Below are 27,013 nucleotides of genomic sequence, written 5' to 3'. Positions count from 1 at the left end.
TTTTGAGTTAAAAGTAATCAAAACCCAGCAGATGCAGGAAAAGTTCTCTGCCTCCCTCTCAACTGCCTAAGTTTACATTGGAAAGGAGAGCCTGGAATTGGAAGGGAGCTATTAACAGAGACTCCCCTTTACCTACAGAACTTAACTGTATAATAGGGCAACCTTGTTTTTCCAAATGTCCCTTTTCAACTTCTTGCTAATGAGCTTTTTCCCCTCTGTATCCTCAGACCCTACCCCTCTCCTTAGCTCATATAAGCTTCATATTGCCTCACCATCTTTGGAATTTCCATGTTATGTGGATTCCCCTTATGTATGCCTATTAAATTTGTCTCATGTCAATTTGTTTCTAAGTCCAGCTAAAAAGGCCATAGGAAAGAGGAAGGTCTTCCTCCAAGACAAACATATCTTTGCTTCCATCCATCTATGTATTTATCTATGTATCTATGTGTCTAGTTTGTAAATGTATATAGTATATATGTCTAGAGTATATTTATTAATAAAATGAGAAGACCTGACCAGCATAATTATCTGGGCTGTGTTAGACTCCCTTTTGTGTGTTCTCATAGTATCTGCATTTTTTTGCCACAGCATTTTTAAAACTATAATTAAACAATTATTAATGTAACTGTTTTATACTAAGTTTCATGAGGGAGCAGGGGTTGTGTCCTCAGCTTGAGAACAATGTAACAGTGTTTGTCATTGGAAGGGATTTACTGTATTTTTTTTTAAAGAATGACTTAGATAATTTTAATGTTTGTTAAGTCTGAGTATGAAGGTTTTTTTGGTTTTGTTTTGTTTCTGTGACTAATGGACACTGATAACCCTGTTGGTCTCTTTGGATTCTGGACTAAATAATATGATTCAATAATACCCCAGATGCTTATCACTAATTATTATCTCATTTGGGGTTTTTATAGCTGCCTCACAAAATGAGAGGAGTCCTGTTTTATAGCTGTAACTCTTGAGGCCTCCTGGACTTTGACTCCAGCCAGTATTCCTCATTTGTAGACTGACTCTTACCTGGAAACATAGGTCTTGACCTTTCCCAGGATTGTCTGATCCAAAGCGTATGCGGGTTGTAGATACAGAAACTCCATAGTCAGAATCCTAGGGTGGCGCACATTTCTGATAGCTGCCCCAAGACCCCCACTAATAATCTAGTAATCACTTGGCCAGGTGTTTGGGGTTTGATTTTTTTTTTAAGATTTATTTATTTTTTGAGAGAAAGAGAGAGCATGAGTGGGGGGGAGGTACTGAGGGAGACAGAGAAGCGGACTCCCTGGTGAGTGTGGAGCCCAACTTGGGGCCCAGTCCTAGGACACTGAGATCATGACCGAGTTAAAGTCCAATGCCTAACCAACTGAGCTGCCCAGGTGCTCCTGGAGTTTGATTTTAGAAACATGGTCACAGAAGCACTAAGGAGAGTAGCTCTCCATCTGAGCAGGACGAGGTGAATCATGGAATGTTAGAACTGGGAGGAGCGTTGCAATTGGCCTTTGGACCTCACTTCTAACTGTATCTTACAGATGTGGTAAATGAGGTGTGGAGACATCATAGAAATACCCAAAACTACTGCACACAAAGTTGTTTCCCCCCTACCACCACACACACATGAAATTTTTGATGAGGCCAGAATTATAATCCAGGTTCTCTTATTGCTAGTGTAAGAGAATTTTGATTGAGACTTCCCCTAGTTTTGGAATTTGCAGCTAGTAGATAGCAGTAAAAATCATGAAAATACAATAAAATATATATATATATATCCGAAAACCAGAAAACAAACAAACAAACAAAAAATTCACTGGGCAGATACCTTCTTACTAAGAACTTACTTATTAAGAGGAGTCAGATTTGAGCCTACTTCTCCTTCTCGTGTATTGGAAGGGGGACTGGTGGGGCAGGGTTGGGGGAATCGTCATCAACAGCCTCATCCAAGACCAGGCTCAAGGTGAGAATGCTTTCTGCTTCCTAAGTCCTCAGAAGCTGAGTTAGCTAAGAGCTCTAAAATAGTTGGTGGTAGAAACTGGAGATGCCTGCAAGAAGGAATGATTGGCCTTTCTTTTCTGGCTGGCTGGATGCTTGCTGAGATGTAGATCCTGTAGATCTAACCTATGCTGAGGAAGCTGGGAGCCGAGAGCTGGACAGTTGTTTGATGCTAGGCAGCAGAGGAATTATACCACAACCCCCATCCTCCTTTACACCTCTCTCCAAAGAGAAGACAGATGTTTGATGCCTCTGTCTTGACCTCTAATTCTTACTCTGTTAGAAATTTCATATCTGGGCTCAGAGTTGCATGTTCTATAGTTAGCACCATTTCATAGAAGATTGCTATTGGTTCACTGCCTATTTTAAGCATTTTTTTTCTTATTATTTTTGCAGTATCTAGCTGGGAAGGGGATACTGTCCAGTAAAAGAGATCCTAAAGCTGTGCCTAAACTGACTATAAATGTCTCTATTGTGTGGGATTGGACCCTAAGTAATCTGCCATAGTCCTCACTAACAGTATGTGGATACCTAAAAGAATAAACAAATAATTAAATGAATGTATGGATGGATGGATGAATGAATGAACCCTAAGAGGAACACATCCTAGAGTGTTTGCATCAGTGAAGAACCTGATATTTAAACTGACCACAAAGGTCTATGTATTACTGTTGTTATACCACATGGATTCAGAGCCAGACAATTTGGGGTTCAAATCCGAGTCTGCTACTTAGCAGCTGGATGATCCTTGACCAGATATGTGATTGCTCTCTGCCCTAGTCTTCTCAGCAGTGAAATGGAGATGTTAACATCATCCTTTACAGGGTCCTGATGAGAATTGGGAGATAATGCCTAGAAGTTTCTTAGCAAAATGCCTGATAGGAGATGTTCAATAGAAGCCTCCCTATTTATTCAGCAAACACCAATCAATGTCTGATCAATCCTAGGTCTGAGTAAGGGGAAACAGGCATAGACACATTCATAGGGCAAAACCTGCTTCCTCAAGGAGGGCACAGTCTATCAGAGTGAAGAAAGAAAAAACAAATGGCCCTACCTAGGGAACTTAGTTTGTAAACTAAGGAAATGATAATACGTCTTCCTTTTTGGAATGATCAAAATACTCTATGTTATCATTGTGTGCATGCTTAAAAATTTAACATTTACATGTGTATTTGTCCACACAATTATCATCTTTTTTTTAAAAAGGAAGACAACACTTTATTATATGAAATAAAGAGAGTAAAATGAGAATTAAAACAAACTACAAGTGCCTTCCTGGGTCCTGGATTTTTAGCACAAGTTGTTGGAGATGAACAGTTGTTAGTCCAGTCACGCTGAACAGCATTAGAATCTTGCTTCCATTTGATCAGAGACTGTGGTCCTCCATATGATCAGTGACTACATTTTTCATAAATAAGTTTGTGTAAGAGACTGGGGAAATCAGTGCAAAGCCTTTAACTCTTGTATAGAAAATCCAAAATGTTAGAATGGACCTATAGTGTAATTGGGTGTTAAAATTACCACTGAAATTCCCAAGTATATATGCTGCCATATACTGAAAAGAGTTGCTACAGGACAATTTCAAGGAAATATGTGTCATCAAATTCCATAACCTTTGAACCTGTTAGCCAAATCAAGAATGTAGGAAGAGGCCAGTGTAGAAAGAAGGTTGGTAAGGATAAGATTGTGTTAAGGACTCCATCCCACCTCCCCTGCCCTGCCTTAAGCCTGGAGGAGCAGCTTCAGTGGGAACACTGAAAGAGACCCCTGAAATCTGGGAGCCATCATGGATTGGGGTTGGATTCTCACCCAGGTAATCTAGAGGATAAGCAATATGTTGAATAACTATATTGATGGTGGGTCAGATGCAAGAGAGACAGCAAAGGGCCATCTCAGGCTACATCCAACTGAGCCATCTAGAGTGGTAGAGAAACACCAACCATGATTTGGGAAAGGGAATGCTCTGTAGGGACTGCCAGCAGGGTCTCAAGTGGCCCCCTGGGATAGAGATCTATCTGCCTCATCAGGACCTTCCAGAGAATAGCAGTTGTACATCTCCCCCCCACCCCAGGAGGCCAGGTGACCTCCACATCAGAGGGTAACTGCACCCACCAGGTGAGATTGGACCCTTCCCTCTTATGACCTCTCCTTGGGTCTAACTGGAGGCACCAAAATAGCAGTAAATGAGTTGGAAGGAAGTAAGGGCTCATACTTCAGTTTACCACCAACCTTGACTAGGAGAACGCTTGCCTTTGAATAAAGATTAAAATACCTATCTAAATACTTTACAGGATATTTCTAACTTGAACTTCTGTCACATAAGAGCTAGAAGTCGTACTCTGCCTACACATTCATTCCAGAGCGAGAGGAAGACTACATTCAATGTTCAATGTTCCCATCTCTGCCCACACAAGCTTTGTGCAACCCGAGGGCCAGGATCTAATCTGATCCATAGCAGGTGACCTGATAAATGAATGAATTCAAATATCACTGAATTAAGGAAGAGACCCTAGGAGCCCCTGAGGACCCAGAGAAGGGATTTTAGGGGTTGTGGTTGGATATTGGACCATGTTTTTAAGGTTCATCCATGTTGTAGCAGGTATCAGAACTTCATTCCTTCTTATGGATAAATAATATTCCATATTATACATTTTGTTTATCCATTCATCTGTTGTTGATACACATTTGAGTCTTTTCCACCTTTTGGCTATTGTGAATAGTACGGCTATGAACACTCGAATACAAGTATCTGTTTGAGTATGTTTTCAAATTTTTTGGATGTATACCAAAGAGTGAATTTTCTGGATCATTGATCAACGGTGCTATGGACTGAATGATGTCCCTCAAAAGTCGTATGTTGAAGCCCTTACCCCCATTGTGATGGCGTTTGTCATCTTGTACATGCAGGGCATATATTGGTTGGTTGGTTATACTGCACAGAAAACAAAGGGAGTGTTTGTGAAAACAGAAGGAAGGTGGGGTTTTTTAATTAAGAAAATTCCCTGCCTCCTTTATTCCTAATCCTTCCTTCTCTGCTCCCCGTCCTTAAGAAGATCATAGAAAACCTGGAAATTTCCAGATTCCTGATACTTTCCCCAGAATTGACCTGTTCTCTGTCTCATTTCTTCCAGTCCCAAACCTCCAGTGAATGGCCAGGTGGTGGTAACACATTTAATAAGCTATATAAGACTTGGTGCTATTTTATCCATGGATATTGTTTTAGAGGGTTACTAATAAGAGGCATCTGAGCATTGTCAGATTGGCAGAGGGGGTGATTTGAAGCAGGGAGACCTTTGGTTTTCTTAAAATCAGACCCTGCTGAAGTCCAGGCATCTGAAGGTCAAGGAGCTGCCATCTGGATCTGCAGGTGCATCTGGTGCATCTTCAGCCCCATGCCCAGGGCCTGGGTTCTCCCTCCCTGGGCAGCATCAGCTGCCTCCTCTGTGGGACTTCAGCAGCCTGTTCCTGTCTTCTGCAACCTGCCGCTGCACCTTGAACTTCTAAGTCTCTCTCCCTGATAGTACATCCCCATTCTTCTGCCAACAACAGGCTCTAACCTGAACACTCCCCCTCCTGTAAGAAACGAGACAGCCGAAGGAGGCTGGAAGCAGGAAGGGAGAGGACAGGACTGATTGGAAAGAGTTCCATTAAAAAATAAAACATTTCTTCCCTTTTGAAGTGAACACAGCCTGCTAATACGTCTCCTGCTTGCTGGAGTTTCCAGCTGTTTCCCCTGAGCACTTGGGTATCAAAGCGGCACGGGCTGACCGTGGGACTGTTTGCTCTGTTCCCAGAGTGATTATAGCCTGACTGTGCTCAGCTCTGCTCCTGTGTTTATTACTATTATTATTACTTCTCTGCTCATGGATTCTGAAGGCCTCCCTCCACAGAAGCAAACCCTGGGGAATCACCAAGCCACAGGCACGCGGTTGGCAGTCACAGTGCGGCCGCTCTTGGATTGATATGGATTTAGCATGTTCCCTTTATCTGGGAAGCAGAGCCAGGGGTGTTTAGACTTATACGCACAGGAAAGAGAGGGTTCCCTGCAGAAAATGTCAGCCGACCACTCTAGGCAGCGAGCAGGGTAGAAGGAGAGTAGCCTCTTCATTTTCATCTGAATGTATCGCTGGACCAGGGGCCTCCTGCTTGCATCTGGGCTGAGAGGAATAGTCAAGGCCACACGGTTTGGGGCCTAGACTTGCAGCTCTGGATTCTGTCAATGCTTCGTACACAGCAAAAATAATTTTCATTTCATTTTATTTTATTTTATATTTGAGAGGGCACAAGAGCGAGCGAGAGAGAGAGAGCACGAGCAGGGGGGAAGGACAGAGGGAGAGACAGAAGCAGACTCCCCACTGCACAGGGAGCCCGATGCAGGACTTGATCCCAGGACCCCAGGATCATGACCTGAGCCAAAGGTAGACGCCTAACCGACTGAGCCACCCAGGCGCCTGCAAAAATAACTTTATTAAATAAATTTATGAAACACATTTCTCCTTGCATTTTCACTTTATGTGTATTTTAAAATGCAACATTTATGCATACAGTCTCACATGTCAATGTCCCAAATCTATTTGCAATTTGGTAGGCGTGATTTGCTGAAAAACACAGCAAAGTTTTAGAAGGATTCAGACACAATCTTCTTTTCCCCCTGAATGTTAATTGTATTAATCAGTGCTGTCAATAAAAGTTTCTTACTGATTCCTTTAGTTCAAACACTTTAAAATTAATCATTATTTCTTAATTTACTTATCAACTCAATGTGAAAATTTTATGCAGCAGTCTCATTGCTTTTAAGTCCTGAATGATGATTTTTCTCTGCATTTGGTCAGGCCTCATTTGCCGACTGGATATAAAGTTGTTATATTGCTTTTGGTCAGATACTATCTTTCGGATCATAATATTCAACTCCTAGCCACACATAAATCTGCACGCCCTAATGGATCTTAGCCCTTCTTTCTGTTTGTATTTGTTTTCTTCCTTCTCTGTCCCTCTCCAAAGTATTCAGTCAAGAGAATCTTGAAAGGAAACAACAAAAGTATCAAAGGAGCAGTGTTAGTGACTAGAAATGCTCAGAACTTGAATGCCTGTAGAGGGTAGGCAGATAAAATAAATGCAGGGGTTAGGAAGGTGTAAAACAGTATGTGTTTAACTGCTTACATTGCTACGCCTTGATAACACCATGCAGGAGCGCGGAAAATGGCTGAACAAAATATGTCTGCAGGTCCTTAAGCTTCCAAGTCCAGCTAAAGCCAGAGCCATTATTCTTCATCAGAACATCCACATTGTAGTGTATGTCCTGTATTGCCTAATAGATGGTAAGATCCATGAGGACTGGTGTCTTCTTCTGTCTCTTTCTATGGTCCTCTAAATGCCCACCCTGCACTCCAAAATTACACCCTGTGCCATATACACTGTGAGATACAGAGATATAGAAATGAAGGTGGTCTCCTGGAGGGGACAGACACAGAAGGGCCCTTTGAACATTGGGACCATGCTTTTTCCTTCCCAACGCCTAGCACGGGGTCATGTACGTACAGAGAGCTAAATAAATGTCCATTAAATGAGAGAGTGGAGAGTAGACTCTCATAATTATTTGCTGAGACTGAGCCTACTTGCCAAACTTCAGAAAACTCTATAATTCTTCATGAAGCCAAGGACGCTCCTAGAAGATCCCACACATAAATGCACATGCAATTTGAGGGCAACTTTCAGCTACTCATGGATCCCTATGGGCCGGTGAAACCTAGGTAGAAATCTCGCGGCTGGAACAAGCAAACTGTCCCCAGACAAGCTGGTCTAGAGTTTTGGGAAATGGTGGTAGCAATGGTGATGATCCTAAGATATCATTGGGGTGCACGGCTCCCCAGGAAGTCACTCTGGTCCCCTTGGACTGTCACATGGCTCCGTCTCACTCTTTGACCAACTTGCTTGATTCGTCAAATGAAGCTTTCTTTTGGGATGATTTCTCTCTTTTCTGCTCAAGCTTGGTATTTTCTTGCTTTAATTCAGCTTCTACTTTACATAAAAATGTCATATACTAGAAATATAATTCTCCTATCTCACCCATTCGATAACCTGACTTCCATTGATGGATGAAAGCTCTAGCTTTCCTTGAATGTCAAGGTCCATACTTTGCTCCTCTGTGTCTTATCCACATCCATCTGACCAGGTTATATTGGAGGAAAATAGAGGTTTAAGTTGGAAGAAAGGGAAGGGAAACCAAGCAAAACTAAGTGCATATTTATATATGCATGCATACGTTTACATGTATATGTATGTATATTTGTAATCTGTACAGATTCTGCTGTGCCCTTGTGTGTAATAGTGCATGTGGGAAAAAGTGCTTGAAATGCACAAGGATGGAGCATGTACTCTGCACTTCCACACAGGGCATGTGCACATTGTATCTCATTTAATCTTCACGAAAGCATTTAAGCGATAGGTTCTATTTTCCCATTTTAAGGATGAAGACATTGGGCGTGGTGAGGTTGTGTAACTTGAACGTGGTCATTTGGGTGGGAAGTGGCAAAGTAGAGATTCATACTCCAGAGAGCTGACTACTAGAATATTCTCCTTGTACGAGTCCAAGCAGAGGCCTTACTGGGGACTATGTTATGAAGTATTGCCGCACAAAGTAACAGGGCCGTGAGCTGTTGATCCCTCTGTTGCTGCGAAGAGCTAAGGAGCTGGTACCAGAATACAAAGGGATGCAATCACAGTGTTTCCTTCCTTGACAAGAGCCGCTGAATTAAAACATGTGCTTAAAAACATGAGTGACTCACATTTGGGCTGAGGCTCCCTGTTTGATCACAGATAAGTGTTCGTGAACAGGCGAACACTAATCTGGAGATCATGCATCGAGAAGTGCTGACCTGGATATCATCACAGTGCTCTTACCTTGCAAAACCTGCTGGCCATCCAGCATGATCAGTGAGGGCATGTGTGGTGGACTACTCTCCGAGGAGCCACCGTATGTATGGGAGAGCTGGGAGCTGCACCTTCACCTTAATGCCATCCCACCCTTTCGTGAGGATAGTTTGGTTTGTGTCTTATCCCCTCATCTGACAAGGAGACTGGTTGCACTTGGATAGGCTGGTGTAGAGCATGGAGGCCTGGGTCAGGGTTAGGGTTGGTAGCCCAGTATGGCCATGCTGATTATTAGTGTATTAAAATACTTCCACGCCTGTGGGCTCATAGCCACTGCCCAAACCCACTGTCACTATCCTGTCCTCCCTCACTGCTCTGCCCTGTCCCCCAGTACCTTGTCAGGATTCAGAAACTAAAGGATTAAAATCTGGCAGAGCAGAACTCTGCTCCATTGCTATGACCAGCATCTGTTCTTGGGGGTCATGGCCCTTTACAGATGAGTTTCATAAAACGTGGTACATGACTCATATGGGCCAAGGCAGGAGGACCTTCCCTCTTTTCTCCCCAGTCTGTGGCACAAGAAGGGAAGTTTAAGATTAGGTCTGAGGGAACCCCAGAGTGACCACGAGTAGAGAGATTGCTCCTGGCAGTCATCATACAAGATGGCCTAGGGTGGGTTTCAGGAGTCAGGGACAGAGCTGCAGGTCAAAGGGCCAGGGACTATGAGGATGAGGGACAGTGGGTGGCAATAGTGGAGGAAGGCATAACCTCCTTTTGCCCAAGGCTGGGCCTGTGCATGTCCCTGGTGCCATATTGGGTGAGCCTTCCGGTAAGAAAGGGAATGGGCAATTTAAAAAGGTAGGACTTAGAGGGTCATATAACCTATAAGAAAACATGACCTCTAAATCTCCAAAAGCTTTTATTTAACAAACATGTGAAGTTTAAAGCCTGTGTATTGACATGGACATTTGATTCGTGTCAGGGGAACAGTTATCGTAACCCTGGTTCTAGTGTACTTAGCTACACAAACTTGTGTAAGGCATTGCCAGTTTATGCATTATAGAGTTAAGCTCGCTTCGATTGCTCTCTCTGCTCAAATTCCAGGCTGCCTAGGATACAGGCTCTGTTCATATTTACCCTCATATGCATGGTCCAGAAAGACATGGGAAGGCAATCACAGAGGGCTTCGTGGTCTGCTGTGTCATTCATGGCTTGAGCACAGATTCACCAATAAAAGACGCAGGGAAGGTCCGGCATTGAAATAAAGGACACATTTGAAGTCCAGCCCACACCTTCAGGCCTGCTGTTCCAGTGAATGCAGGGCCTTTTTGCAGTTACTAGGGAAACAGTTGTCAGTAATGGGTCAGGAAGCCTGGGCTGGAAGGATGGACACAAAGGGGCTTTGTGCAGAAGAGCCCATCATTTGGCGGAGACAACATGCCTGGTGACGGATTCTGTCCTCAGCGTGAAAGCATTAGAGTGCGTTTGATGGGTTTGGTAAAGCAGGGGAGTGGAGGAGCCCCCTGCCGGCCCTCTGGCTTGCCTCCCTGCCTGCCTGTTGGACTTCACAGATCTGGCGGGGCTAGATTGGCTCTAACTTCTCTGCTGGGTGCATGTCAAGGTAGAGGATGTCCAAAGTTAATTTGTTCCCAGCCTCTCCAAACTTGCTTAAAACTCCCAGTCACTGCCTCTAACTCATGCTGACGCTTTGTAAAGATTCTGAGAATGTTTCCAGGGAATAGATTTCTTATTGCAGGCTGTTGACCCTGAAAGGAAAATAGACACAGGCCCAGTGACCCAGAGAAATTAAGAGGGACGTAGAGGATGCCAGGTGGGGCGTGTGAAGGAAGAAGCCAGGTACTCAAGAAACTGAATATGCCCCACCAGCATTCCTCTGCCTTTGTTATTATTAAATATTTAACTTAAAGTATTTTATTGAAATATTTAATTTAACTAACAGTATAGAAAAGTGAATTTTGAATTTAATTTTACTTATAAATTTAAAATCACATAGTATCTAAAATAACGTATTAATTCAGATACACTGCTATTTCCAGACTTACAAGCATTGCTTAAGGAAGTATGAATGGCAAGAGCAATGACGTATTTTTCATGGTTAAAAATAAAATAAGGAAAACAAAGGACAGATGCACCCTCACCATGTATTTCTAACCACTGGGAATATTTTAGTGCACATCAATCATTTTAACAATTTTAAATAAAATTGAGATCATAATGGATATGCTATACTCTAGTCAACCCACTGCACTTCTGTGCTATCCCATGAATATATCCCCATGGTGTTGCTTATTCAAAACACACCATGATCTTAATATTCCATGATGTGAATACACTCAAGTTTGACTAGTAATATACTGCCACACATTTAGGAATTTTTTTCTATAGCTCATCATATGATTATTTAAAAAAATTTTTTTATTACATTATGTTAGTCACCATACAGTACATATGATTATTTTCTTAAGATAAATTTCTGGAATTTGAATTGTTAGCTCCAAGAGGTAAACATTCTTAAGGCTTTTGAAATATATTTCCAAATTATCCTTTGGAAATAGCACAGTGATAAGACCTTCCATCAGCAACAGGCTATGATAATGTCTGTTTATAGCCCTTTACCAGCAGAGCGTGATGATTTGGGGAGTGAGAGGTAAATGTGAATCGAAAAGCAAATTATGGTATTTCATTGTTCTATTAATTTGTATTTTACTTCATGTTATTTTTTCCTTTATTACAATTACATTTATTTTGTTATTTATTTATTTTTTAGCATGGTTTGTGATACTTCAGGCTATCCAGATATATTTAAATTTTATTTATTCAATCATTACTACTTTCCTTTATGGTTTCTTCTTTGAGGATATGCATTGGAAGATCTTCTCCTGGTCTGGAGATGATAGAACATTTGAATATATGTTTTATTCCTCCTCTAATCATTCATGTTTTTTAACATTTAATCCTTTCATCAAAATGGAATAATTTTGTGTTTGTGGTAAGATTTTCACCTGGAATATTAACCAGTCATTTTTGTTTTATCCCCATCACAATTCATTTGCTGGTGACTTGAAAGGCACCTTAATTGTATGCAAACCTGTATACATTCCACAGGCTTTGGCGTTCTCCTTATTTTTCTCTTGATCTGCCATGTCTTGCCACATCTTGCATTAATACTGTAGCATTGAATTATTGTAAATGTATAAGATCTTCCCATTGTTATTTTTTTTTTTAACTCTTCATTCCAAAATTATTCTTGGGTACTTTTATTTTTTTATTGTTATGTTAATCCCCATACATTACATCATTAGTTTTAGATGTAGTGTTCCATGATTCATTGTTTGTGCATAACACCCAGTGCTCCATGCAGAACGTGCCCTCCTCCATACCCATCACCAGGCTAACCCATCCTCCCACCCCCCTCCCCTCTAGAACCCTCAGTTTGTTTTTCAGAGTCCATCATCTCTCATGGTTCTTCTCCCCCTCCGATTTCCCCCCCTTCATTCTTCCCCTCCTGCCACATTCTTCTTCTTTTTTTTTTTTTCTTAACATATACTGCATTATTTGTTTCAGAGGTACAGATCTGAGATTCAACAGTCTTGCACAATTCACAGCGCTTACCAGAGCACATACCCTCCCCAGTGTCTATCACCCAGTCACCCCATCCCTCCCACCCCACCCCCAACTCCAGCAACCCTCAGTTTGTTTCCTGAGATTAAGAATTCCTCATATCAGTGAGGTCATATGATACATGTCTTTCTCTGTTTGACTTATTTCGCTCAGTGTAATACCCTCCAGTTCCATCCACGTCGTTGCAAATGGCAAGATCTCATTCCTTTTGATGGCTGCATAATATTCCATTGTGTATATATATCACCTTTTCTTTATCCATTCATCTGTCGATGGACATCTTGGCTCTTTCCACAGTTTGGCTATTGTGGACATTGCTGCTATAAACATCGGGGTGCACGTACCCTTTCGGATCCCTACTTTTGTATCTTTGGGGTAAATACCCAGTAGTGCAATTGCTGGATCATATGGTAGCTCTATTTTCAACTTTTTGAGGAACCTCCATACTGTTTTCCAGAGTGGCTGCACCAGCTTGCATTCCCACCAACAGTGTAGGAGGGTTCCCCTTTCTCCGCAGCCCTGCCAACATCTGCCATTTCCTGACTTGTTCATTTTAGCCATTCTGACTGGTGTGAGGTGGTATCTCATTGAGGTTTTGATTTGGATTTCCCTGATGCCAAGCGATATTGAGCTCTTTTTCATGTGTCTGTTGGCCATTTGGATGTCTTCTTTGGAAAAATGTCTGTTCATGTCTTCTGCCCATTTCTTGATTGGATTCTTTGTTCTTTGGGTGTTGAGTTTGATAAGTTCTTTATAGATTTTGGATACTAGCCCTTTATCTGATATGTCATTTGCAAGTATCTTCTCCCATTCTGTCGGTTGTCTTTGGTTTTGTTGACTGTTTCCTTTGCTTTGCAAAAGCTTTTTATCTTGATGAAGTCCCAATAGTTTATTTTTGCCCTTGCTTCCCTTGCCTTTGGTGATGTTTCTAGGAAGAAGTTGCTGTGGCTGAGGTCAAAGAGGTTGCTGCCTGTGTTCTCCTCTAGGATTTTGATGGACTCCTGTCTCACATTGAGGTCTTTCAACCATTTGGAGTCTATTTTTGTGTGTGGTGTAAGGAAATGGTCCAGTTTCATTCTTCTGCACGTGGCTGTCCAATTTTCCCAACACCATTTGTTGAAGAGACTGTCTTTTTTCCATTGGACATTCTTTCCTGCTTTGTCAAAGATGAGTTGACCATAGAGTTGAGGGTCCATTTCTGGGCTCTCTGTTCTGTTCCATTGATCTATGTGTCTGTTTTTGTGCCAGTACCATACTGTCTTGATGATGACAGCTTTGTAAAAGAGCTGGAAGTCCGGAATTGTGATGCCGCCAGCTTTGCTTTTCTTTTTCAACATTCCTCTGGCTATTCGGGGTCTTTTCTGGTTCCATACAAATTTTAGGATTATTTGTTCCATTTCTTTGAAAAAAGTGGATGGTATTTGGATGGGGATTGCATTGAATGTGTAGATTGCTCTAGGTAGCATTGACATCTTCACAATATTTGTTCTTCCAATGCATGAGCATGGAACGTTTTTCCATTTCTTTGTGTCTTCCTCAATTTCTTTCATGAGTATTTTATAGTTTTCTGAGTATAGATCCTTTGCCTCTTTGGTTAGATTTATGCCTAGGTATCTTATGGTTTTGGGTGCAATTGTAAATGGGATCGACTCCTTAATTTCTCTTTCTTCTGTCTTGTTGTTGGTGTATAGGAATGCCACTGACTTCTGTGCATTGATTTTATATCCTGCCACTTTACTGAATTCCTGTATGAATTCTAGCAGTTTTGGGGTGGAGTCTTTTGGGTTTTCCACATAAAGTATCATATCATCTGCAAAGAGTGAGAGTTTGACTTCTTCTTTGCTGATTCGGATGCCTTTGATTTCTTTTTGTTGTCTGATTGCTGTGGCTAGGACTTCCAATATGTCTTCTCTGTCATTTTGTCCAGAGAAGAACAGATGAACAAGAGAACAAAATGCTAAAAGGGTAACAATGCCCCCAGAAAAATATACACTAAATCAATCAGAAGAGACCTGAAAACCAGGGGGGAGGAAAGAAAGGAAAAAAAAAAAAAGAATATGATCAGGCTGGTGAATAGAACAGAGCCACACACTAGATTTTGGGTGTATTTTGGTCTGTTAGAAGAAACTGCCTCCCAAAATTTTAAAGAAAGAAAAATTTACATATATACAAAAATAAGGGTAAATATGATGAAGGGATGGAATATGAGTGTAAAGATGAAAATTAAAAAATTTTAAAAAAGGAATTGATAAGAAGTTGGTTGAAAAAAGAAAGAAAAAAATTTACAAAAAAAGGAGAGAATGTGATCAGGCAGGAGACTAGAACAAAACTATATACTAGATTTAGGGTATATTTTGGTCTGTTAGAAGAAACTGTATCCCAAAATTTTAAAGCGAGAAAAACATATACACAAAAGATAAGGTTAACTACAATGACGGGATAGAATATGAGTGTAAAAATGAAAATTAAAAAAGATTTAAAAAAAAAGGAATTCATAAGATGTTGGTTGAAAAAGGGAAGAAAATTTCCAAAAAAAAAAAATAGAAAAAAATAAAGAAAATTAAAAAAATTAACTTTGAAAGACTAAAGCATCATGGGGAAAAAAGCCATGAATTCTATGTGCTGTATTCCACTAGTGCTGGAGTTCTGCTGTTCTCATTGATGGGTAAACTTGGTCTTGGCTGGCTGTTCTCGCTCATCTTCTGGGGGAGGGGCCTGTTGCCGTGGTTCCCAAATGTCTTTGCCGGAGGCGGAATTGCCCCGCCTTTGCCCGGTCTGGGCTAAGTAATCTGCTCGGGTTTGCTCTTGGGAGCTTTTGTTCCCTGCAAGCTTTCTGAACGGCTTTGGAGGACGAAAGTGAAAATGGCGGCCTCCCAATCTCCGCCCCGGAGGAGCCGAGAACTCAGGGCCCCCACTCCTCAGTGCGCCCCCAGAGAAAAGCAGTCAGTCACTCCTGTCTCCCTGGTCTCTGGCCGCACTCCGTACTCACCTGGCCTGTGACGGAGCATTTCTATCTCTGGCACCTGACTCGGTGTGGAGTCTCCAAACCCAGCAGATCCCTGCGGTGTGCTCCCGTGCTGCTCCTCCCGGGGGAGGAAGGTGAGTCTCCCCGGATCTGCCGCTTGTTGGGTCCCTGCTGGAGGAGCAGTGGCCCGACTGTGTCGCGGATCACGGTTTATGACAACACCGAGCTGAGAGTCCGCGCCTGGGCTCCGTCTCTGCAGCCGGCTTCCCCGCTCCGATTCCTGGGAGCTCTGCCGCACTCAGGCACCCCCGGTCTTTCTGTGACCCCGAGGGTCCTGAGACCACACTGTCTCACGAGGGTTCCACCCCCCGCTTAGCCACCGGAGCAACGTCCGTCAGTGGAGCAGACTTTTAAAAGTTCCAATTTTGTGCTCCGTGGCTCTATCACTTGCCAGAAGCGGCCGACGGAGGCCCCTCCCCCGCCGTCTATCCTCTTGAATATCACCTCGGATTCACTTCTCCGTACGTCCTACCTTCCAGAAAGTGGTCGCTTTTCTGTTCAGAGAGTTGTTGCTATTCTTTTCTTCGATCTCCTGTTGAGTTTGTAGGTGTTCAGAATGGTTTGATCCCTATCCAGCTGAACTCCTGAGAAGAGACGAAATCCAGGTCTCCTACTCCTCCGCCATCTTGCTCCGCCCCCCCCCCCCCATTTTTGGATATTTAATTTGTAACCTGTCTACTTACTCGATTCTTGCCTTATATCTAATAGATTTTCTGTTCAGTTGATTCCTTTGGTTTGTTTTAGTACATAATCAGTCTTCAAATAATGATAATGTGATTCCTTCCTTTCTAATATGTGTGAGTCATTTTTTCTTATTGAATTTTTGGAACTTGTCAAGAAATAATAAATAACAGTAGTGAGAGCAGGCCATAGTTTTAGTCATAGTTTTCATAAGGACTGTGTATGTCAAGTATGGCTTGGAATATTGGTTTATCTAAGCACTTGCTATTGTTAGTGGTAATAATAAATACTTGTATAATCTGCAATGGGCCAAGTGACGATGTAAAATTTTATATATACAAACTCACTGAATTATCTCAGCAGCTCCATGAGATAAGTATTATTATTTTTTTCCCCATAACCCAGATGGGAAAATCTAGACACTAATAGGTCAGATGACTTCCCCAAAACCATACAGTTAGCAAGTGGCAGTACCTGATGGCCTGTTTTACACCCACCCCGCCATGGTGCCCCCTCAGGTCTAGAAAGAGCTCATACACTAAGACTTGTATTGGAAATGGATGCATCCATCCAGAAGTTCTTGGTTTTTTTACTCTTCTGCCTTTTGATCTCTTTATGTACTAACATTTATGTTAGTAGATTTCCTAATGACATCATCCCCATGCCATTCTTAGAAAAATACTCTCTAGATCATGCTGCATAATTATTTTTATATATTCCTGTTTCTGAGCACAAACAACGTTTTCTTTAATTGGGTTATCTCTATATGTGGATATATGTATTATATGTAGATTTATGTAGATATATGTAGATATAATCGGCAGATAGCATTATATTAGTTTCAGATGTACAACACAGTGATTCCATATATGTTGTATATATTGTGAAATGATCACAGTAAGTCTTGGTAGCATCCATCACCACACATAGTTACACATTTTTTTTTTCTTGTGAGGTATTTCTTGTAAATCTTTAACTTTTTAAAAAGATTTTATTTATTTATTTGACACAGAAAGAGAGAGTGCAGGCAGGGGGAGTGGGAGAGGGAGAAGCAGGCTCCCAGCTCAGCAGGGAGCCTGATGCAGGGCTCGATCTCAGGACCCCCAGATCACGCCCTGAGCTGGAGGCAGACGCTTAACCAACTGAGTCACCCAGGCACCCCATGAGGGGAACTTTTAAGATCTACTCTCTTAGTAACTTTTTTTTTTTTTAAAGATTTTATTTATTTATTTGACATTGAGAGAGACAGCGAGAGAGGGAACACAAGTGGGGAGTGGGAGAGGGAGAAACAGACTCCCCACACGAGCAGGAAGCCCAGTGTGGGACCCGATCCCAGGACCCCGGGACCATAACCCGAGCCAAAGGCAGATGCTTAACGACTGAGCCACCCAGGTGCCCCTCTTAGTAACTTTCAAATAAACAATACAGTATATTAACTATAGTTGCCATGCTTACATTACATGACTTACTTATTTTATAACTAGAAGTTTGTACCTTTTTCCGACCCCCACCCCTCACCTCTAACAATCGTCCATCTCTTCTCTGTATCTGTGAGTTCATCTTTTTTTTTTTTTTTTTTTTTTTTTAGATTCCACATATAAGTGAGAAAATATGGTATTTATCTCTCTCTGCCTGACTTATTTCACTTATCATGATGCCCTTCAGGTCCATCCATGTTGTCACAGATGGCAGGATGTCCTTCCTTTTTATAGCTGTGTGATATTCCACAACACACACAGACACACACACACACTCACACACACACACACACACACACACACATCTTCTTTATCCATTCATCCATTGGTGGACACTTAGGTTGTTTCCATGTGTTGGATATTATAAATAATATTTTAAAAGGCGTTATGACACTTTTTCTTATCTATGTGTGGTTTGCGTTTAATGCCTTCTCTTCTTTGGGGTTTATCTCCTTGAAGCCCTCACACATAAACAACATTCTTGAGGCACAATTTTTTTTCCTCAATTCTGTGCATGTTGCTTCATTGTCTTTGATATTTAACAGTGTGAGTAAATTTTAGGTTATTTGGTTTTGATTATTTATAGGGTTCCCAATGCTTTTTTTGTTTCTTTTTATTAATTATATCTCATATATTTGGTGAATATGTTTGATCTGCAGACTCTGATTTTTTTAAAGATTTTATTTATTTATTAGAGAGAGAGTGAGAGTGCAAGTGGGCGAAGGGGCTGCTGAGCAGAGAGCCTGAAGTGGGACTTGACCCCAGGACCCCAGGATCAGGAACTGAGCCAAAGGCAGATGCTTAACCAACTGAGCCACCCAGGCGCCCCATTTTTTTTTGTAATACAAAATAGTTTCCCTTCCTTTTCCTCATCCTCTTTCCCCTCTTTTTTCTTTTTCTTGGCTTCTGTGGTGATTACCAAACTTGTCTGAGTCTGAAATTAAATTCCAAAGGGGAGTAGATCACTTTTCCTTAATCTTCTCTAAACTGCATATTCATACATATATATATATATATATATATATGTATGAATATTATCCACCACCACACATATTTACAAATTTTTTCTTGTGAGGGGAACTTTTAAGATCTACTCTCTTAGTAAATATTAAATATTAAATATACTACTCTTTAGTATATATTTAAAATATATATATATATATATATACATATTTGTCATTATTTTAACCTCTTTTTTTTCCTTGAGATATTGGAAAATTTCTTGAGGTTGTCTGCTGCATAATGGATTTTATTTTCTTCATTGAACAGTCTGTTAACTCTTTCCATTTGGTTTTTAATTCAGAAATTATATTTTCCATCTCAATAGTATAGTTACTTCTGAGCTCCTGTCCTATCTTTCGCTGTACTTTTACCAATGCAATCTATTTTTGATCCTTTATGAGAATATAAACAAGAAATTTCTCAGATTTTTCTCATTTCTGGCAGTAAATCTTTTTCATAAAAAAGACATTTGTTTGGTGTTTCAGAGTGCCATCCTTTTAACTGCAGTATTTGTACATAGGTGTAACGTTTTTCCCTCTGTGTATGCTTTAGAGGGTATTCAATGATGTCCAATTTTATAAAAAGAGATTGGCTTTTCCAGAAGTCGTTGTACATCTTTGGATCTATAGGATACTGATTAGTATCCACCTATAACTTGGGTTTGGGGCTGGAAACAGAGGCCCATGCAAAATTTGAGGACCAACTGAAGACCACCATATAAAGGCAGGACCTCCAAAGATGACGACTTGTCACTGAATCAGTGATGTCACAATGTGTGAAGGGAGAAAGTGAGGATGCTTGACTGTCTTAGCCATGGCTTTGGGTATAGCAGACAAAAAAGGAAAAGTCCTCATTCATAATTTCTAAACACAAATCCTCCTTTAAGCAGGTTTGGGGTCAAAATTTAAATGTCTGCTATGGCCCTAAAGGCTTCAAGTCAAGGCTTCAGCCTCTAGTGGTCCCTGGTGGGTCGTCCTCAAGTACCTAGGGGAAGAAAATACAAGTCCTCTCTGGAGCAAAGAGCCTTGAAACCAATCCACAGAGACTTTCTTCAAGTTCAAAAAAATGTGAATTTAGAATCTCAAAAGATCATAAAGTATTTGAGCAGGCAAGCCTACAGTATTGACATTGAACAGGAAGTCAGACAAATGATGGATGTCCACAAAGACTACTGATACGGCAGTAATCAGGGGGAGAATACAAAATAACCATGTTTATAGTGTTCCAGAGACAGTTTTTGAGATGAATGAGTCAAAGAGCAGATTCAGTAAAGCTGGAGAGCAAATTATTAAAATGGAACATTGATATGAAAAGATATTCAGAATTTATTACAGTGATAGAAATAAAAAAATATGAAAGTAAAGGTAAGAGATATGGAGAACAGAGTAAAAATAAATAAGTTTAATAGGAGTGTTAGGCTTATCTTTGCTTTCTTTGGTGGGGAATGGGGGAAAGGCAACACCCAGAGAGATGGGGGGCTTACATTTGTCTAAAACTGATGAGAGACACCAATCTGTAGTGTCAATAAATTACACGTAAAAGAAATAAAAATAAATCTAAATGTACTTCAGAATATAAAGGAAACAGAAAAGATCTTGCAACCTGTGGAAGGGAAGTCTCCTCATTTATTAGGATGCTACAACTTTTTAAACAGTTTCTGGTATGCAGATGTTCTCTTGAGAACATCTCTCCTCCAAATTATTTTATTGGCAAATCACAGCAATAATGTCTGAAAGGGTGTATGTGGTATTGGGGGGGCCACCTCTGCCTTCATTGCCAAATCATCACCAGAAATCACATCATTACATGCTTTGTATTTTGCTTTTTTCCCCACTATCATTAAATCATAAGCATTTTCCATATTGTTAAATGGCTGTTATAATTATTGTTTTAATGGCCTTATTTTAACTCATCAAATTTATTCCATCATAATTTCCTTAGTCATTTCTTCCTTACTAGATATTTAGTGTTTTATTTCCTTCAAATTTTGATTATTATATATAACTTTGACATAATATATATTTTATGCATGTAGCTTCACTTTTATTTTGAATCAGTCCCTCAGGAAAAGTTTTCAGAAGTGATATTACCATGTCAAATGTCATTGCATTTTGTTACGTACCAGCTTTTATCATAAGAGTCAGCACTATGTATTATAAATTTGAATATATTTCTATCCATTTGCTGGGTGTAAGAGGCATTTTTATTTAAATAATAAAATATAAATAATAACACTTGGTTATTAATTGCTTTTCTCCTTTTGCTCACCAATTATCAGTATTTATAGTTTTTAAACATTGCTTGTGGAACCTATGTTTACCTTACCAATATGTAATTTTCTGTATTAACACAAATATTCTTCCCATAGCTATGATATTTTTTTTTCTTAAAGATTTATTTATTTGAGAGAGTGAGAATGAGAGAGAGAGAGAGTACATGACAGGGGGAGAGTTAGAGGGAGAAGCAGGCTCCTTGCTGAGCAGGGAGCTCGATGCGGGACTCGATCCAGGGACTCCAGGATCATGACCTGAGCCGAAGGCAGTCGCTTAACCAACTAAGCCACCCAGGCGCCCCCATAGCTATGATATTTAAAAATTGTGTGATGATGAGGGTAGTAGCCAATTTCGGAGTCAAATGTACATGTGAATCAACTATCTGGCTCACCTAACACTCATTTCTAACACCGTTCTCTCTTTCCTGTCTCTTTTAAAGTGGTTGAACAAGCTAAAATATTCAGTTACCAGACCATTTTAAAGCTGGAGTCAGCTCTATTACACAGCTCTGGCCAATAAAATATAAGCAAGAGTATGCTTGCCTCCTTTCCCCATTTTCTCTTTCTCCTTCTTTGAATGATGTGCTGGCTGGACCTACAGCAGCCACCTTGCAATCATGAGAAAATCGGGAGAATGACAGATAACGGTAGTCCTGATTTTCTCAGGACACTGAAATAATGCCATGAACTTTCTACCCCCAACTTATTATGATTTTTATTATGAAAAATAAAACTCCATTTGTGTTCAAGCTACTATAGTCAGTCTTTCTGTTACTGGCTATGGGGACAAAAATCCTAATTAACACATACAAGCTGGGAAGAGAGGAGAGTTGGGTCTCTATTTTAATTAAGACTCACTTTTAAACTAGCCCAAAGCCAGCTTTATTTATAAACTTGTTACTGTAAACGCATGATAACTGACCCAAGTAGATATCAGGCTTTCTAAATTTTGTCTACCTGTTTTCTGGATCATATCCAGAGATGTGAATGTGTCTTCTGAAGGAAAAATGAAATAAAGTATTTAAATCTTCATGACATTTGACAGTGGCAGAACATAATTAAAGGCATTCATATACTTGCCACCCAAAGATGTGAAGTTCCAGTTGACAAATATGATATGTATCCAAGAGATAATACATTCATGCCTCTCCATATCCATCCATGTAGAGCCATTGCTCATCCATTTCTCATGATATTGAGGATAAGCTATGTAATAGGCTATTGGCTCCCTGCCAGGGATGTAAAAAGGCAATTACTACTCAGTCCTTGCCTTCGAGGATTTCATTTCCAGACTGGGTATGGAGGTGAGAGGAGACTATCCATATAAATAAATATCTTGGATATTGTGTGAAAGTAAAAAGAGTAGAGTAGTAAAGAGAGATTCATAAGGGAGAGCAAAATGGAATAAGTGATTTGCTCAAGACCCCACAGCCAACAAATGGTACAAGTCCCTTTAATCAAGGGCTTCTCGACAAGTCTTTTTTTTAGGATACCAACCATAGCTTGAAATAAATGGACCAATATTTGGGATATGGAAATATTTTTGTATTATAAAAATGCTATCATTTTGGCTGTTGTTTACGGAAGTTGACCTATGCAGTGGTGTTGCCCCTGACCTATCACTATGGCTCATGCAATGAGATTTGTCCAAGGACTTGTCCTTCTTTTGACCTGTTGTGTGCTCTGCCAGATGTTGGGGTTACACATATGTATCAGGCATCCCACCTGCCTTGAGGGGCCGGATTTGGTTCATATTATTGTTTACTCTTTCTTGCCACCAGCAAGGTGGCTGATTAAGGAGGAGGGCATGGCCTTTGCTTCATAACTCCCCACACAGCTGGCCATTCTAGAATGAAGAAAAGCAGCCAGGAAAACAGAGTGCAGGGGGAAGAACCGGGCCTTAGAACTTTCGCTCATGGGAAGAGACTGAGATTTTTCTCTCTCTTTAAACAGTGATCTTTCCTATTGACTTAAGAAAAATAACTTGTTAAACATCTGTCTTCCCCTCCCACTGCTGCTGTTTATAGAGGAGCAGACTTCCCTTAACTCTGAAGCAGTGTCTCCTTTCTTTAGGAAAACAGGTGTCCAAACATGCAGCAAATCAAATTTTCAAACAGCTGAAATAGACTTTCTACTTTCCTTTATCCTTTTACCTAGAAATTCTTTTGTGAGGCTGATGATTTCCGAGTTTGGAATTTTGTTTTCCCTTGTGATGCTTATGACCAATCTTTTTGAATTTTCACTATCACATCTCTGTTCCCTGCTATTTGGATATGAAAATCTATTTAAAAATAATATTTAACTATTGATACTTTTTCATTGAAATGAAATGTATTTATAAACATAAAGAACTGAGGACCACATTGAATTCTGTCATATTGAACATATTTACTAGGAATAAGGAAGGAGAAATTGAGCTGATATTGACGAGCATTTTGTGGACCCTGGAATATCACTACATGCCTAAGTATGTGGAGGGAAGCATTATGATCTCATTTTTCAGATGAGAATATCAGGGCTAATAGAGTTAATTAAGTCCAAGATCACGCAGTCAGAAAATGATGAAGTCAGGATTCAAACCCAATTCCTATCTAATTTCAAAAACCATGCACTTTGTACTTCATCACGTAATGGAGTTCTTCCTAGTCTTTGTATAGCGTTTTGTTGAAGAGTCAACTCACGATTCACTTACTAGACTCAATCACTGTGAGCTCATGGCTAAACTATCAGCTCCATAGGTCTAAATCTCCTTCTCTATTTAATGGATGAAATAGCAACACCTACCTCATAGGACTTTGGTAAGTATTCATTGAGTTAAATGCATGCGGATGGGCTCAGAACAGTATCTAGCACCTCGTAAATGCCCAATAAAATTGTTAATTATTATACGTTACTTCATGGATAATAGCACAGAGTAAATATCATGTCTTTGCTCTCATGTACTGTCACAGTACAGATGAAATAAATGCTGGTCTTGTTGTTCTTAAGTTTTGGTATTTGCATATGAAGGATCTCCCTCATTCTTGTCCACTGGTTGACAGATTTATGGAAGAGAAAGGGCATCTTTTAGTACAATCGTTTACAATCTTTTATTTCAACAGTGGGACCCTTTTTAAAAATACAGATGGAAGCACTGCTGTTTTGTTGAAGTCGGGGAAGTGACTCCTGGAACCCCATGCACCTCTCTGCCCTTCAGGACCCCTGCCAACTCTTTACTGTCTTTCCTTCTGGGAAACCCTGAATGACACATAATGCAGACTGAGAACCACCAATCCAGAAAGCACCCAACAAAGCACATTAGACAGTGACTGATAAATACTATTAATTCTCAATTTCTACGAGGGGCATGTGTCCAGGAGTCCTTCCTCTTGATTTCAAATTGTCATCACTCTGTTCCCATTAGATAGTCTTTGCTAATGGTTTTATTTACCTGGCAGGGTCTCCAGTTTGGCACCAGTGAGCTGGAGGAGATGGGAGCCATGTTCTGCTTGAGTCTCCTCATCTTGGAACTCAAGTCTGTAAGCTGCAGCCATCAGCTCCTGACCTGGGCAGCAACTCTCCTGAATGCTGATGAAGAGATCCTGGACCACCACCTCCAGGGGTAAGACGCTCACAGGGGTGTGAGGGAAATTTGGACCTTGGTGTTCTGATTGGAGCACATCTCCGAAATGAAAGCCAAGTGGTCCTACAGGTCGTTGACAAGGAGAAAATATGGAGGAGCCGCCAACTGAAGGTAGGGGCAGCGCTGGAGCCAAACTGGGGCATCCTCACTTCTTGCTGAACACAGGGAGGATGCTGCCTACTCGTACACATAAATGTGTATACAAAGCTACATGTATTTATAAACATGCATTATTAATAAATTTTGCTTATGGTAGAGAAGATGCAGCTTAGCAACACACACCCGCATCCACCTATGCTTATGCTTGCCAGTAATGTGTTTATATGCGTACAGGCATCATTTTGGAGCCACTCCTCAGCAAAAAAAGGCAATCTCATTGCCAACATCTAGGAACTTGGGGACAAGAAATATTTTACTCTCCCCATTCTTAAATAGCACTGTTCTTTCTCAGAACATGAGAAGAACCACCTGAAGATGATTAATACAGTGGCCTGGAGACCCTGACTCAAAGCCACCGCAGGGAAATGGTAGATCTCTGAGAAGTGTGAGGATCATTAATGAGTCAAGAGAGGGAGAACCATTATCCAAATGAGCCCTTTTGATGCCCTTTACTGTAGACAGATATTTTAGACTTGACCAAAATGGATTCAGGGGGCTAGAAAGAAAGATATAATGGCCATGTGAGAGAAGAGGGACCAACAAAAGTCAGAGGAGTCAAAGAAGACTAAGTCATTGGCCATACTCTGAGCCAGGGAATGGATGGAGCATTGAGCTGTTGGGGGAGGAAGTGCCTGCTGGTTAACCAGGAAGCATCTCATCATGCCCTTCAGGTCCAAAGGCAGAGAGAAAGCCATTAATACTGGGGCCATTTTATTTCTAGCTTTATTTTCATTAATTTTCCTCCTGCCACTGTTAGGCTGCGGTTCCAGTGTGACTTCCCACCAAATGGCCAGTCAAGCCTAGAAAGATCTAGCAGCGTAAATTAATTTTGCTTTGGAAGGCACTGGTTTCTCTGAGACTTAATTACCTAAATGCAGTAATTAACTTGCTCATCACACTGTGCTATAGATCAGAGACCATGGAGAACTAAGTAAATCTGGACCTCTTTCCTCCCTAGAGACGCTGCCTCTGATTTCTTTTGTTTTGACATCATCACTACCGCTGTCCACGCCTTCAGTACCGCTCAGTGCCCCAGGCTTGGCACGTTTGGCATCACTGTGGCGTTTCAGCCTCTTCCCTCTGACGGCAAGCGCTACCACCTGCCAGGATGTATATTTCAACTTGTCTTGTCATCTTTTCCTTTGCTAAGCTATGTTGGGTGCAGGCATGCCTGAATTTTCTTTCTTTCTTTCTTTCTTTCCCCCCACCCTTTTCTCTGCTGCTCATTGAGGGAAAATTGAGCAGACCTGGCATTGCTTGCTTTCCCTGAATTGATTGCGCCCGTCTGTTTGATCCAGTGCAGTGAGGATTAGTTGCCTGTACACTGGAACAAGAAGAAATCTATCAAAGAAGTGCCTCTTCTAATTCCAGTCTAAAGAATTTGATGGCGAGCTCCAAATACAATGGCTGCTATGTGGGTTATCATAGAAGGTGGTATTACCCGCTCCTCCATGCCACCCCACACTCTTTGACTGTCAAATGACTTTGCAAAAGACCTGTCACAACGGATAAACGACTATTAATTTTTCAGTCGCCACCAGCCCATGTGTCCTGAAGCCTGAAATCCTCCATGACCTCTGACCCTCCTTAGTCCGGTGCAACTTCTTAAGGGCAGGATCCCTAAGCATAGGCTGTGATTCATGTGCGTGTTTTAAATAGAGTTGAATTCAATTTAAGAGGCACGGAGTTTGAGCGTGAATGGCAGGATGGAATTTGCCTATTTCACCCAAACATTTGTATCTTAATCCGCCTTTCTATTCATCGAGGCAGTTGACCAAAATGGATATGGTTCCGGCCCAAAGGACCCCAAAACTGCCTGCCTGAGAGGAAAATCACTTTGAAACTATCTTGACCGAGAAAATATGCCAGCCAATAAGTGTATATTCATTAAAGGATGGCAGAAGGGAACTTAATACAGTAAAATCTATTGGTTTGCAATCAGCAGTAGGCTGTTTGAGTACCCTTTGATTAGTTTCTGATTCATGAGATACAATAATCAGCAGAGCAGAGTAAATCCTAGGGATTTAGTTGGCAACAGGGTTCTTCCTGTAATACAAAGGGTGTAACTAATGTTCGTCAACACTACTTTCCATATGCTTTCAAGAGGACGGGTCTGCCCCTCTCCTCCCCACCTGACTTTTCCCTGGGCATGCTCTGTACAACAAGGTTATAGACTTCAGGAGGCTTCTTTTTTAGTTGCACAGAAGGAAATACTAGGGAAGGAAAAGGGCAGGTTTTTACCTAAAACTCTGTTTTTAAAGAAACGTGAGGACATGGTA

The 27,013-nt window shown here is 40.9% G+C and overlaps 1 protein-coding gene across 1 annotated transcript in view; it reads left to right on the top strand.

The window, feature by feature from the left end:
- Positions 1-24,558, top strand: part of AGBL1 (ATP/GTP binding protein like 1) — a 582,976-nt gene extending 558,418 nt beyond the window's left edge. The window contains exon 22 of the mRNA XM_032391919.1: positions 24,391-24,558. Within this exon, the coding sequence (XP_032247810.1) occupies positions 24,391-24,558 (168 nt within the window). The remainder of the gene's footprint in view (positions 1-24,390) is intronic.
- The last annotated feature ends 2,455 nt before the right edge of the window (positions 24,559-27,013 follow it).

This window comes from Phoca vitulina, unplaced genomic scaffold (genome assembly GCF_004348235.1).
Source record: "Phoca vitulina isolate PV1807 unplaced genomic scaffold, GSC_HSeal_1.0 scaffold65, whole genome shotgun sequence".
Lineage (NCBI taxonomy): Eukaryota > Metazoa > Chordata > Mammalia > Carnivora > Phocidae > Phoca > Phoca vitulina.
The sequence above is the reverse complement of the archived record's forward strand: the minus strand, read 5'-3'. Positions and strand labels throughout refer to the sequence as shown.